This window comes from Dromiciops gliroides, chromosome 1 (genome assembly GCF_019393635.1).
Source record: "Dromiciops gliroides isolate mDroGli1 chromosome 1, mDroGli1.pri, whole genome shotgun sequence".
Classification (NCBI taxonomy): Eukaryota; Metazoa; Chordata; class Mammalia; order Microbiotheria; family Microbiotheriidae; genus Dromiciops; species Dromiciops gliroides.
In genome coordinates, this window is record NC_057861.1 from 51675372 (window position 1) to 51689830 (window position 14459).

The following is a 14459-nucleotide window of genomic DNA, read 5'->3' on the forward strand; positions in this document are numbered from 1 at the left end:
GATTAAAATGTACTTGGGAAATATTTAACAAAATAAATAAAAATGCAATAGACCATTTTGTTGTTGTTGTTCAGTCATTTCAGTCGTGTCTGACTCTTTGTGACTCTATTTGGGGTTTTCTTGGCAAAGGTACTGGAGTGGTTTGCCATTTCCTTTTCCAGCTTATTTTATAGATGAGGAAACTCAGGCAAATGGGGTTAAGTGACTTGCCCGGGGTCACACAGCTAGTAAGTGTCTGAGGCCAGATTTGAACTCAGGAAGATGAGTCTTCCTGACTCCAGGCCTGGTGCTTTATACACTGCAGCACTGGAGGTTCATAATGTAAATATGTCAACAGACAGGGTAAATGACTCTTTCTATTGGGTGTTCTGGATCCAGTTCTCTGTGTTTGATAGCAGAGGTAAATGGAGGACTATGTTTGAATCTTGCCTCTGACACTTACTTGCTTGGTGAGCACGACCTAATTACTTTTGTTCTTTGAGCTTCCATTTCTTAATCTCTAAAATGGAGATAATAGCTCTGACTATCTCACAGGACTGGTGGGAGGCACAACTGGCAAAAGATCCATGTGAAGTGCTTTGGAAACTTCAAAGAGCTGTAAGTATGTTGTTATTATACCATGATGTCTGTAGAGTCCTTGGCAAACCCTAGGACACTATACACAGGGCAGTTATCATTCCCACAAACCAGCTCAACTTCCCTATTTGTGCAGAAGGTGCCACCATGCCCTGGGGCGTCCAGGCTGGGGGCTTCAGGATCATCTTGGGCTTTTCCCTCTCCTTTGCCCCCCTTTCCCCTCCCCCTCCCAATATCCAGCCAGTTGCCAAGTCCTGTTCATTCTACCTTCAATTTCCCTCCTCTCTCTCCACCTCTGAGTTTGTCTGGTCTCCTTCAAGACTCAGCTCTAATGCTTTTCCAAGAGGCCTTTCCCTGTCCCTCTAGTGGCTAGTGCCTTCTCCTTAAAATCACCTTCTATCTACTTTGAACAGAATCCTGCAGATTCACATTGCCTCAATTCACATCGGAACTGTTGAAGGCTGCTGATGGCAGTGTTAATTTGTTTGGTTTTATCCTCGATGCTTGGCACACATTATGCACTAATAAAGGCTTGTTTGGGGTCAGCTAGATGGTGCAATGGAGTGAGAACTGGCCCTGAAGGACCTTGATTCAACTCTGGCCTCAGACTAGTTGTATGACCCTGGGCAAGTCACTTAACCCTGACTGCCTCTAAAAAAGAAAGAAATGCTTGTTTCTTTGCTTAATTGACTATATCTCTCAAATTGGACCCTTTTTATGTACTCAAATGGCCAATGTCCTTCTAATTCAGGCCCTCACCAAAACTCTATCTTATTTCCTTTTTTGTTTTTAATTTATTATTATTATTGTTATTATTATTATTATTTTGCAGGGCAATGGGGTTTAAGTGACTTGCCCAGAGTCATACAGCTAGTAAGTGTCAAGTGTCTGAGACCGAATTTGAACTCGGGTACTCCTGAATCCAGAGTCGGTGCTTTATCCACTGTGCCACCTAGCTGCCCCTTATTTCCTTACTTTTAGTCTATCTTGCCTCCATTCCATCCTTTACACAGCTGCCAAAATAATTCTCCCCTCAATTTCCCTTCTCAGAATTCTTCCTTCAGTGGCTCCCTATTGCCTCTAGGATAAAATAAAAACTCCTCCATAATTTCCCCCGTAATCTGGCTCCATTTTACTTTTCTAGGCTTATTGCCCATTACTCCCCTTCATGAATTCAATGCAATAGCTAAAGTGTTCAGTCTGTCAGTCACAACCAACTCTTTGTGACCCTGTGGATCATACTGTCCATGGGGTTTTCTTGGCAAAGATACTGGGTCTACCATTTCCTTTTTCATCAATAGCTAAACTAGATTACAGCAAAACCTAGTGTTTCCCTGGTTATCCTATTTGTATGAGGTGCAGTGGAGAGTGGGATGGGCCTGCAGACAGGAAGTTCAGAGTTCAAATCTGTCCTCAGATACTTACTAGCTGCAAGACCATTGGTAAGTCATTTAACCTTTGTCTGGCTCAGTTTCCTCATCTGTTATAATTTAGGGGATAATAATTATTTCCCAGAGGTGTTGTAAAGATAAAATAAGATCATATTTGTGAAGTTTTGTAAACTTTAAAGCACTATATAAATGCTACCTCTTGCTATTATTATCTGGCCTTCCAAATTCTTCTCTTCCTTCAATGGTTACCTCAGGTGCTAGCACTTCTAAGTAACCTTTCCTTAATCCCCTTTTTCAGATGAAAATACTTTCTTCTCAGATTTTTCTCAGAGTACTTTTATTGGATCTTTTCTTTTGCCTCAGTTGTGCCTTAATTTGTATTAGAACTAGGCATATCCATGTTTTATTGAGTACAATATTCTCCCTAAGGGAAGGGTCTCATCATTTTTAATAGTATTTATCTTTCTAATATCCAGTTCAGGGTTTTGCACATGGTAGGTACCTTACCCAAATCTTTGAGTGAATGAATGAATGAATGAAGTTCCTGCTAGGCAGATTTCAGCCAGATGTAAGAAAAAACTTCCTGCTCATAAGAACTGTCCCAAAGTTGAATAGGCAGGCAGAGGCCGGATTGCCACTTGTTGACCATGGTGCAGAGAAGAGTCTTGTTCAAGTATAGGTTTAACATAATAATCCATTCCAGCTCTGAGACCCTGTGATTCTGTGAAAAACGGAGAGGAGACAGCAAGAGAAGAGCAGGACCTGGACAAACTTTAAAGTGCAAGACAACAGTAACCACTGACTGATGCACTGATCATCTACAATGAGGGAACTTGATGTTGAAAGCAGTCATCTAGTCCAACTGGCTTGAATGCCTTGCAGACTCTGGGAAATGACCCTTGTAGGCTACAGGTTTCATTTTGGGAAAGTTCTATTATGGTCTATTGCAGTTTGTTGATGTACAGCAGACTTAGCACTCCCTGCCCGGAGGTGAGTCTCACTGTTCTCTGCAGTGATCAGATGCCATCTGCAGTGTGAGGACATATTTTAGGAAAGGCCTGGCCAAACTGTAAAGAACCAAAGGATGGCTACCAGGCTAGGGAAGGTGGCTAGAGAATAGCTGTTGAAGGATTTGAGGGGTGTTTAGCCTGGAGAAGACTTAGGAAGAACATGCGTCTGCAAGTATCTGAGGGACTCTCCTTCGGAAGGATTGTTGTCTGTCTCCAATGTGGGGAGAGGGGGAGGGAAGAGCTGCAGAGAAGCACATTTCCAAAGTCCTTTAGAATGACGGCTGACCCAAAGTGAGCTGGGCCCATTCCTGCACCGAAGTTTTCAGAGGAAGGCTGGATGACCACTCGACGACACATGCTAGAAGCTATTTATAGCTCAAAGAAAGGAAAAATTAGCCACTTCTCCAAGGTCCCTTTCCTGCGCGGAGATTCTGAGGGTCTGGGTGAGAACTGCCAGGGTCCATCCCCAGGCTCTGCACACAGCGGGCGCCAAACGATTACCGAGATCACATCGCCCTCTGCGTACACACACTCCCATCTGGGCTTCACAACCACCTGGTATTATACGGCTGAGGATTCGCAGGATGTGCAGACCATACCCCATCCGGCACCCCGTGCAGCCCAATAAAAGTTCGAGGTCGTTTTCACTGTTGTGTTTCAGTGCCTTGCTTGCAATCACCGCACGAGGCAGGTGGTAGAAGGGTTCTGACACTGACCACCAACCTCGGGCTGCAGAACCAGGTTTTCTACTTTAGGCTGAGTCTCAGTTTCCCCATCTGTACAATGGGGATCACAAAGAAACGGAAGTGGAGGGCAGCCTCCCACTGGTCTAGGAGCTGGGGGCCGGAGTCGCGAGCTCTGGGAGGGCGGGGCCGGGAGGGAGGCATGGAGCACGCGCTGGGGCCGATGGGCGGGAATCCACTTTCTCGGGGGGTGGGGGTAGAAATCCACGATCCCGGCCAGCCTCCCCTTTGAATCCCGCCGCCCAAGAGGAGGCGCACGAGCCCAGCTGACCTTAGACGTTCAACGCCCCGCTGACCCGACAGGGATTGCAGCAGGAAGCGGTGGGAGGGGGGGATGGGGGTTGAGGGAGGGAGAGAGAAAGAGAAAGAGAGCGACTAGAGTCACGTGCTGGGCGGCCGTTGGACGCCCAACGTCTTCTCTTGGGTCCTCCGCCCCCTCTTGGGGGCGGGGCGATCCGGGGGGCGGGTCTCCGCCCACGCGTTGGCTCCGCCTCCTCTTGCCTCCCTCTCCCTCTTTCTCCCGCCCTCCGCGCCTCGTGCGACCTGCGTGCCTCGTCAGCACGCTCTCGGCGTCCTCTCTGAGGGAGGCGGGGACTGAAGGGAGCGAGCGGAGGAGCCCCGGCTTAAGTGGGGGTTGGTGAGGGTAGTGTCGGGCACGCGCGCGGCGGCAGCGGCAGCAGCAGCGGCGGTTCCTGGTTGAGCGTGTAGATTATATAGGAAGAGGAGGCGGCACGGGAGGGAGGCTTTGAGGCGAGGCCCTGGTCGGGGTCGCGGCGGCGGCGCGCGCGCTCTCGCGGCAGGTCGGTTCGGTTCGGGCGGCGGGCGCGGCCAGGCCTTGGGCGCGCGGGTTCCGAGGCAGGCGCGAGGCCGCGGGTGGAGCCGGGCCCTCGAGTACGAAACCAGGCCGGAGCCGGTGAGGCGAGGCGAGGTGAGGCGGAGCGGCGGCGGCAGCAGCGGCAGCGGCAGCAGCAGCAGCAGCAGCAGCAGGCCAGGCCCCGGGCGGCGGCAGCGGCGGCGCCATGAGCGTGGAGGCGTACGGGCCCAGCTCGCAGACGCTCACCTTCCTGGACACGGAGGAGGCCGAGCTGCTGGGCGCCGACACCCAGGGCTCCGAGTTCGAGTTCACCGACTTCACCCTCCCTAGCCAGACCCAGACGCCCCCCGGGGGGCCCAGCGGCGGCGGCGGCGGTAGCGGCGCGGGCGGGCCCGGAGCCGCGGGCGTCGGGGGAGCCGCGGGCCAGCTCGACGCGCAGGTGAGGAGGGCCGGGCCCCTGCCCTCCCGCGAGCGTCCCGGCTGGGGTGGGGGGTGCTCTCCCTCACCCCTTTCCCGGGGGGTTCCCCAAGCCGGGCTTGCCAAGAACTCCCCCCCCATCCCCACCCTGGGGGCTAGGTGGTTACCAATGCTCTAGTTAAGGAGGAAGTGACTTGGCCCGGGGGTAGGTAGGAAGTGAAGGGAGGACGCTCAGTTCCAAGCCCGGGCTCCTCCTGGCTCCCAAGTCCACCCTCCGGCCCCTGGAGCGGAGGCTTTGGCCCTTTGGGGAGTCTGGAGGGCAAGAGGAGGCGAGGATCCTCCCGCTCCTTCCCCGGCCTCCTCCACATACACTTTGGAGACTCCTCGGAAAGGAAAAGAGCTATGGGGGAGGGGGTGCCCCTCCGAGAACTGGTGTCGTTTGGGTGGGATTGGGGTGGGGGCACCTCTTCTAGGGTTCCAAAGCCAGCCACCCTCATCAGGGGAAGTGCAGTTGACATGAGATTTCCTTCCTGCTCCGAGGCGAGAGAAGCTCCTCTTGTTTCTGAAAAATCAGCCTGGCTCGGGGTGTTCCAATAGCTTCCTGCCCTCCCCTCCTTAGCACCACACCGACTTGTCCTGCTTCTTCCCACCTGTTCTGGCTCCGCTTTGAAAATATTCACCTAGTAAATGATGTTTTGCTCTGAGCCAGGTCTCCTGTTAGTGTTTTTTCAGGAAACTAAATTTTGCCAGGCCTGGGATGTGTAAAGGACACAGTTTGGTGTTCAAATCTGGATTTTTTCCCCCTCTCAAATCATAGAAATACTATTTTTGTTAATGTATGTGGAACTTTTTACTTAAAACTTAAAAAAGGGATTTCTTATCGTCTCAGCAAGGTTCAAATGCATATACTAATGGCGGGTCGTTTTTCTCCTTTTGGGCTTTACCTTGTTGAAAATTTTAACCCTTTATGAAAGCAACAGGTATTGTAACTTTCACTTTTATGGAATACTTTGGAACAGATACACTTCCTGCTACCTGGATTTGGATCCTTTTCTTCCTGACTACAGTCATCTGTTCTTATCTGATTGGTCCTGTCCTTGGTTGGTTGTTACCTGACTCCTAATAGCTGTGTGACCCTAGGCAAGTTAATCTCTGTGAACCTCAGTTTACTTATTTGTAAAATGAAAGTAATATTAGACCTACTTTTGGAGCATGTTAGTAAAGAAAGCTATAAAAATAAGAAATATTTTCAACACTTTGAGTAAGAGCTGGGAGCTTTTTAAAAAATTCCTTTTTTTAAACAAAAATGGAGTTCTCTTAAGCTTGACAAGGGACTTGAGCTCAGACATGAAGGGATGTGTTCATAATATTGTTGTGATTGAGTGTAGTGGAACCTTTTGGATTCAGAGCTTTCTTAATTCAAGGCCAGTGCTCTTTTCATCACATCATACTTCACAACATTATTTCTTTAAAGGTGGCAAGTTGCTGGGTGGGGCATCTGGGTGAACAGGTGTGCAAACATGTTCTGGCTTTTTGCAGCTACTGAAGGAGGATGGTAAAAATTTCTAACGCCAGTGTTAGTGCTCTGTAAAACATAATATCTGTAGAGCAAATTAACCAAAACAATAATTTTGTGTGTGTGTGTATTTCAGGTATTACATTTATCAAGTATGTCAAATTGTACTCAGTGAAAATAGGAATGAACACCTAATTTATAATTAGATGTTATGCTCTTTGTAGAGAGTTGAAGACTGAGAAGAGCTGGGGGAGTGTGGCATTTTGTCTACTTATGTAGTACTTTACAATTCACATGGTAATTTGCAGACATTATGTCCTTCAGAAGTACTTAAGATGTTTTACTTAAGAAACACAGTATTTTAGATTACAAATTGCAGCTGATATTTGTGGAAATTACCTTGATGGAAGTGTATTCTTGGGTAACATGAGTAATCTGCCTGTGGTTCCCAGCCAGTATGTCTATGTAACTTTTCTGGTGGTAGTGTTGTCCAGCTTATAGATTTTGTTGCTGATATGCCTTGCTAGCTCCTATTGTTTGTCCTTTGAAATAATTGGATATTTTCATAAACATTAACATTTCTGATGACCAGAACTTGTCGTTAAGGTGACTATTGAAGTAAAATGATGTAATTGTTAGCAGAATTTTTTTTCTGCGTTAATATTTGCTCAACTACAATTTTATTTTTTTAATCATAAAAGTATTTTATTATTTTCTAGTTACATGTAGAGGTAGTTTTCAACATTTGTTTTTATAAGATTTCTAGTTCCAAATTTTTCTCCCTCCCCCCTCCCCAAGACAGCAAGCAATCTGATATAGGCTATATATGTACAATCACATTAAACATTTCTGCATTAGTCATGCTGTAAAAGAAGAATCAGAACAAAAGGGGAAAACCTCAATAAAGAAAAACAAAAAAAGTAGAAAACAGTATGGTTCAATCTGCATCTAGATTCCACTTTTTCTGGATTTGGAGAGCATTTTTCATCATGAATCCTTTGTATTATCTTGGACCATTGTATTGCTGAGAAAAGTCAAGTCTTTCACGGTTGATATCATTACACAATGTTGTTGATACTGTGTACAATATCCTCCTGGTTCTGCTCATCTCACTCAGCATCTCAACTACAATTTTAAAAGAATCTTCTTTTTAACAATGCAAAGGTACCTCTGTTTCAGTTTTCTGATCCTATTTAAGGAGAAAAGATGAAGAATTCAGGTTTTTGTTGGGGAGGTGAGGACCTTGATTTAGAGATAATATGCTGAAATGGAATGTCTTTTATAGCAATTGATGTCACTAGGTACTTCAAAACACTTGGGAGCTATTTATCTTACCTGAATTTAGGAGCTAGTGATGTAATCGACTGTAAGAAAGGAGATCCTAAACTAAAAACCATTGAGCTTTTTTATGAGAAATGATTGGGGGGGAGTGTGATTTTTATGATCTTTGAATAATAGAAAAATGATAAAATTCTTTATCAGTTGAGGTGCTGGGTAGTTTTTGTTTACATTACCCTTGACTTTGCCAATTCAAATCATTGAATGTCAGAACTAGAAAAGACCTTTGAAGAACTAGAAGATGATCTTTAGATCATAAAGTCCAACTTCCATTTACAGATGGGGAAACAGACCCAGAGAGGGTAAGTGAGTGAGGGGAGAGTCAAACTTACTTCTCTAGACCTCTAGTGTTTTTATCATGTGGGGGGGGGGTTTTCCTTTTTTTTGTTTGTTTTTTTTTGTTTTCTTTTTTAAAGACAAATTTCACTAATTGAAGGATGGAGGGTTGTAGGCTGGTTAGAACAGAAGAATGGGAGCTGGAAACCTGCTCTAGGCACTGTTGCTGTATATTTGTAAAATTGACCTCTATTTATCAAAGAAGGCTGATATATGTTAAAACATTTTAGGACCTCTAATGGAAAAGGATGCTATGTTAAAATTGACCTTTATTTTTAAAAAGTATCTTTCTGTTTCCCAAATGAAACATAATTTCTAGATTTGTCATATTCAAAATATTACAAACCACTTGGTTTGTCCAGTTTTGTTTATTCTTGTTATTGATGTGCCTTCCTGGAACTATTGGAATTATTGCTAAAATAATCTTTAAGTGTCAAGAGTTTATATGTAACATAAACAATATAGTAGAAAGAGAATAAGACTTGGAATCAGAGCCTGTTTTAAAGTTGTTTTAGCTCTACCTGAAGTTTTGTTAACTTTGCCTATCTGAAACCTTAGTTTCCTTATCTATAAAATGAAAATCATTTTAGTACCTATTAGTGCGGTTGCTGTTAGCATGTCACACTAAGAAAAAGATAGCCTTATACACAAGGTATCACAGTTTTCTTTTTCTAGATTTCAGACAAGACAAAGATCTTCTACAAACCTGATTAAGCAAGAACTAAAATGAGGGTGTGATGGGGTATGAGGTTTTTGTGTCTTTCCTTTTTTGTAGCAGTAGTGTGTGTGTGTGTGTGTGTGTGTGTGTGTGTGTGTGTGTGTGTGTGTGTGTGTGTGGTTTAGTGAGAGACGTCCTTGTCTGTTTTCTAGCCTGAGGTTAGAAAAAAGGCTTTTCCTTTCCAGTTACCTCATCTTAGATCTAACTTTTAAAACATGTATTGGTGGCAGTTTGTGCATTGAAGAAAATTGGTGCAGCAATTGCAGTGGTCTTCTGTAGATTGTTTTAGTTCATTTGGTAATAAATTGGTTTTTGTATTTAGGGAAGATGACTTTAATAGAATCTATACTAGTTCCAAAAGTAGGTTTTTACATTTTAAAACGACATGGTTTTGTTTTTGTTTTTTGTTTTCATTTTGGCTCTGCATTTACTTCATTCATGCTGCAAAACTTGTTATTGGTCAGATAGCACCTCACATTTGTATAGTGCTTGCACAATACATTATATGCACATATAATTTTTAATTCTCAGAACTATCCTGCAAGATAGCAAATTTACAGAAGAAGTTGAAGCCAGCTTGGTATTGGACCAAATATAGGCCTCATTCCTCAAATGAAATTCCTTTCCAAGTAGGAAATATGTAGACATACATTAAAAAATAATGCTGATAATAATAGTGTTTTGTGTCTATATCTGAGCACAAGTCCAGTGTTTGGAAAAATGTGGCTTATATTTAGAGCAGTACTGTAAGTGACAAAGTCCAAGTGTTCTAACTCTAGGTCTTATGATCTTTCTGTTACACTTTGCTGCCTCTTTAAAAACTAGAGTCAAAATGTTAGCCTTGCAGTAACTTTATCCTTCCTAACCCAGTGTGTGCAGCACTTTTCCTCCCTAATGTTTATTGAACTAGCAGGATTTGTTTCACGGTTTAGTTACCCAACTGGAAAAGGGGGGAAATCAAAAGTTTAAAGGGGAAGTGATGCCCTCAATTAACTCAAGCCCTATTGGGGATGAGAACAGAGTCATAGTTTTTAGAATTGAATGGACCTTAGTCTCTTCGTTTTAGAGAAGGAAACTGGGACTTGTAGTAGAGATTGTGACTTGCCCAAGGTCACAAAGATAGCAAAATTAGAATTCAAACCCGGGTCTTCTTGAAAACTTCCACACCAGTCGCTCCTATAAGCTGCTTTGTGACCATTCTAACATTATTTTCTTGATTGTGATATTATAAATAATAAAGGATAATATGCTTAGAGTAGGAAGGGATTTCAGAGGTCATCTAATTAACAGATATAGATCCACAAAGGTGGTGACTTGTCTAGTCACCATGGAACCTATGCTGAGGTTCTTAATCCCACATGCCTTCCATTATGTCACAATTCCTTTTCTTTGTATCCCCAGCACAAACTACAAGGCTTAAAATGGTAGGCACTTAATTTTTATTCAAATATCTGTTGAGTCTGGGCCTCAGTTTCTTTGGGTGTGAAATGAGGGGGTTGAACTAAATGCTCTGCAATGTCCCTTTTGGCTCTAATATGTAGCGCTTTTTTTCTTTTTTAGCCACTACTCTGTCTAACCTTATTTCCCTCATAATTGATTCTCTTCTAATTAATCTTACTATTTCCCTCCTCATTAATTATTCAGACAAGTTACAGGTGGAACACTGGAAAAGTTGGTAGAAATTAAATTTAGATCAACATACTGTGGACCACATCAAGTCCAAAATGGGTAGGGAACCATGAATGTTAAAAGTTATGTGGTTTAAAAAATTATGAAAGCTAGAGCACTGACCCTGGAGTCAGGAGGACCTGAGTTCAAATCCAACCTCAGACACTTAACACTAGCCGCATGACCCTGGGCAAGTCACTTAACCCCAATTGCCTCACCACCACCACCAAAAAAATATTAGAGAACCAGATCTTTCAATTCTGTAGTTAGGAAAGAAATTCTTAAATGAACAAGGGATAAAGGCAATCACAAAAGATAAATTAGACAATTCTAAACAAAATCAACACAACTCAGATAAGAGAAGAAGCTGTTGCTAGACTTACAGGGCTGAGTGTCCCTAGCCATTGTCCACTCTGACCATTTTTTCATTCCTCTCTGCCGTGTATTGTTAGACCCAGCCCCAGCCACTGCCATTTCTTCCTCTTGGAATCAAAACCACCACAATCAAATCAATACTGCCGATGTAACTAGACAGGACAGGTCAGCCAACTACTCAGATTCCCCAAACTACAACACCCCTCCCTGGCCATCATTCCCCTACGTGTTGTCTCACCCATTATGACATGAGTCTGAAAGACAGGAGCTGTCCTCCTCTTCTATTTGCGTTCACAGTGATTAGGCCATGTTAAGCATTTAAGTGCATATTCATTGGGGAAAATCTGGATCATATTATCTCTGATAAGAGTTTAATATCCAAGATATGTCACAAATATTTATAAAACACCCCAAAGCTGTTTTCCAGTGAATAGGTTGTTAGAAGATATGAAACATTTTCACAAGATTTGCAAGCCCTTGGCAACCATTTGAAAGATTGCTCCAGATTACTAATAATAGAAATGCAAATTAAAGAGATACTTGTAGTAGAAAAGTATTGAGACATTTTCCAATGTGCCTGGTAACAATCAGTCCAGTTTCTTCACAGTTAAACCTACTTTTTAGGGCCTACTATCTACCTAGTCTTGGAAAAGAGCTTGTACTTCAGCTAAAAGACAACTCAGTGAAAAAATTAGGTCAGTTCAGAGCCATATAAGACAAAGTCTCTGCTGGTTGAATTTTAGCTGTGAAGAGAGTACATATACACTAAAAGGTTGTACCCTATTTCTTAGTGCTTGCAATTACAGTGGAACTCCTGGGTGGCTGACTGCCTCAATCTCCCTCACTTCTCAAGTTCTGTTGATAAGCTTTCCCTAATATGTCATAACATCCAATCCATTCCCATCTTCCCACTTTTACCCCTCAATATAAGCTCTTTACCATCCGCCTAGGCTCATTTGCAGTAACCTATTGCTCTGCTCTGCTCCATTCCTTCCTATTACTACCAGAATGTTTCTTGACTGTAGGTCATGTTGTTGTTGGCCACATCCTCAGAGATGGGTTTTTGAACTTGCTTTCCCGGTTCAGATTCCATGACTTTCAAGACTTGATAATTTGGTGTAGCCAGTCATTCATTGTCTTTTTTATCCTTTTTTTTTTTCCACGTATACTTCACTACAGACAGTATTTGCTGCCATCTAAACAAGCACAGTCGGCTTTTGCTTGTGCTGGTTCAGTATGCCTGTAAGGTCTTCCCTCTCTTTGCCTGGTGGATTCCACTCGTGCTTGTTTCTACTGTAAAACACACTTCAGATGCTCTCTCTCTTTCATGAAATTACTCACTTTTCTTTGATAGGTAACTCACCCTTGAACCTTACATAGAACTACTTCTTGTCATGCTTTATGGTGCTTATATAAAATACATTTTGTTGGTCACATACCTCCTATGTCCTCAACTAAACTCCCAAGTTGCTGTAGAGTAAGAACTGTCTTATCTAAATTTATCTGGGCAACAAGGGTTGTGACTTGCCCGAGTCATACAGCTAGTAAGTGTCAAGTGTCTGAGGTTGGATTTGAACTCAGGTCCTCCTGAATCCAGAGCCAGTGCTTTATCCACTGCACCACCTAGCTGCCCCAGAATGCATTTATTAAGTGCCTATGTGTGAGCTACTTTGGATACAGAGTTGAAACAGTCCAGTACTACTGGAAGCCCTCCTTGTATACCCATTTGATGGGGCTATACGAGGCAGGCAAGTGCTTTGTTCTACACAGTCATTCATTCTCTTAAAAACCCTTCTTCCCCTTCGAGGTGCTTTTCTAGAAAAGTTTTTCTTGCCTTCAATTTTTTTTTTTTACTCCTTTTAGATGGTATGGTCAGTGTGTACTTCTGTTGACCTTTTTAAATCACTTCAACCATATTTCCATATTTCTTTGTATTTGTTGTTATAATTCTTGAGTACAGAAGTATTACATTACATTAACATCACAATTTACTGTCTTCCAACTGTAGACATAAGAGAACTGGAAACAGCTTTTATTTCAGATAAAATCACTGAGGGTTTTTTTGTACAGAGATCTTCTTTCCTTTTTATCATATTGTTAGGATACAGTTCCAGCAGTGAGACCACTGGGTCAGAGGGATCAGTTTTCATGATATTGTCAGATTGCTGCAAACATTTTGGAAAGTATTCTAGTAATGTGTATAAAAATTGAGTAAGAACAATGAACAGTACATGCTGAGGTGTTGAGGTAGAAACGTGTGAGGACCAATGAGAGTGGGGTATGACTGGAATGGGACGTGCATACTGGGCAAGAGGAATCAACTTGAGTAGATAGGGTGGCACTAGCATCATGGAGGGCTTGAAAGGAGCTTGTGTTGGAAAGAAATTGGAATAGAGAAGTTGACTCATCAAAGTGTAGAAAGAGTAATTCCGTGTGAATAATGGCAACTGGCATAAGGTAGTTTTTTCTCCTTTAGGAAGGACATCTTATAATGGTATCATTAATTGATAATTTTATAGGAAATAAGTTGTGATCACTGGAAATATTGGGGCATCTTTATTATATTGTGAGGAGCCTACATTTGGGAAAAAATAAGATAATAAGAATTCTTTCTCAACACTCAGTGTTAAATATGACATCAATTTGATAGCTCAAAAACCAGATGCCAGTGTATTAATAATGCCTGTGAGTGTGTCAGGCTACCTGAGGTTGCTAAGTGCTGAGTGGTTGGGCTGCATTGCCTTCCAGAAATTGAGACTATCACATTTCTAACAGAGTTAATTCCTGCTTAGCAGAAATACTTCATGAGAAAGGTAACAACCTGGACCTTTCAGAAAGGTGGGGTTTTTAGTTTTGTAGAAAAGGGGAAAATGTGAGTAGCTAATCAGCACCATTCTTGCTTATCAACTAATTATACCACTAATGCATATTTACACAGTTAGCAACACAATCAAAACATAATGGCGGGGGTAGCTAGGTGGCACACCGGCCCTGGATTCAGGAGGACCTGAGTTCAAATCCGGATTCAGACACTTGACACTTACTAGCTGTGTGACCCCTGGGCAAGTCACTTAACCCTCATTGCCCTCCCCCCCCCCATATATATATATATAGGCTATCGACATATTGACTCTTTGGAGTGAGTTTAAAATCTTGGTAGACTGCAGCTTCCATGGGGGGGGGGTATGGACTTTTTTGGTTTTGTCTACAGCACTTAATCACAGTTTCTAACACACATTAGGCACAAGCTTGTTAAGTTCTATTTGAATACCAGGCACATTTTAAACATTGATGAAATTCCCTAAAAAACGCATTTAAGCCTTCATAGAATCCTAGAGTTGGTAGGGAACCTTGAAGGTTGTCTACTCCCCAACTCAAACTACACTTGGTAACTCCTCTGCCCTCTGTAGCCTGAGTGCTGGGAGGAATGGGGATTTGGGGCTGAGGAGAGTGAGGAAAGAAAGCTCCCGATAGGAGAATAGGACCCAGGGAGGAAGAGGAGGAAGTGGCTATGTGAGACTGTAGTCACAGAAAACTCCCCTGACCGACTTTAAGTG

The 14459-nt window shown here is 43.1% G+C and overlaps 1 protein-coding gene across 2 annotated transcripts in view; it reads left to right on the forward strand.

Annotated features, from left to right (window-relative positions):
- The first annotated feature begins 4418 nt into the window (after positions 1–4418).
- UPF1 (UPF1 RNA helicase and ATPase) overlaps positions 4419–14459 on the forward strand; it is a 64051-nt gene continuing 54010 nt past the window's right edge. For both annotated transcript variants that reach the window (XM_043976474.1, XM_043976481.1), the window contains exon 1: positions 4419–4973. In XM_043976474.1, coding sequence (XP_043832409.1) covers positions 4740–4973 — 234 coding nt within the window. In that variant the 5' untranslated portion in view covers positions 4419–4739. The remainder of the gene's footprint in view (positions 4974–14459) is intronic.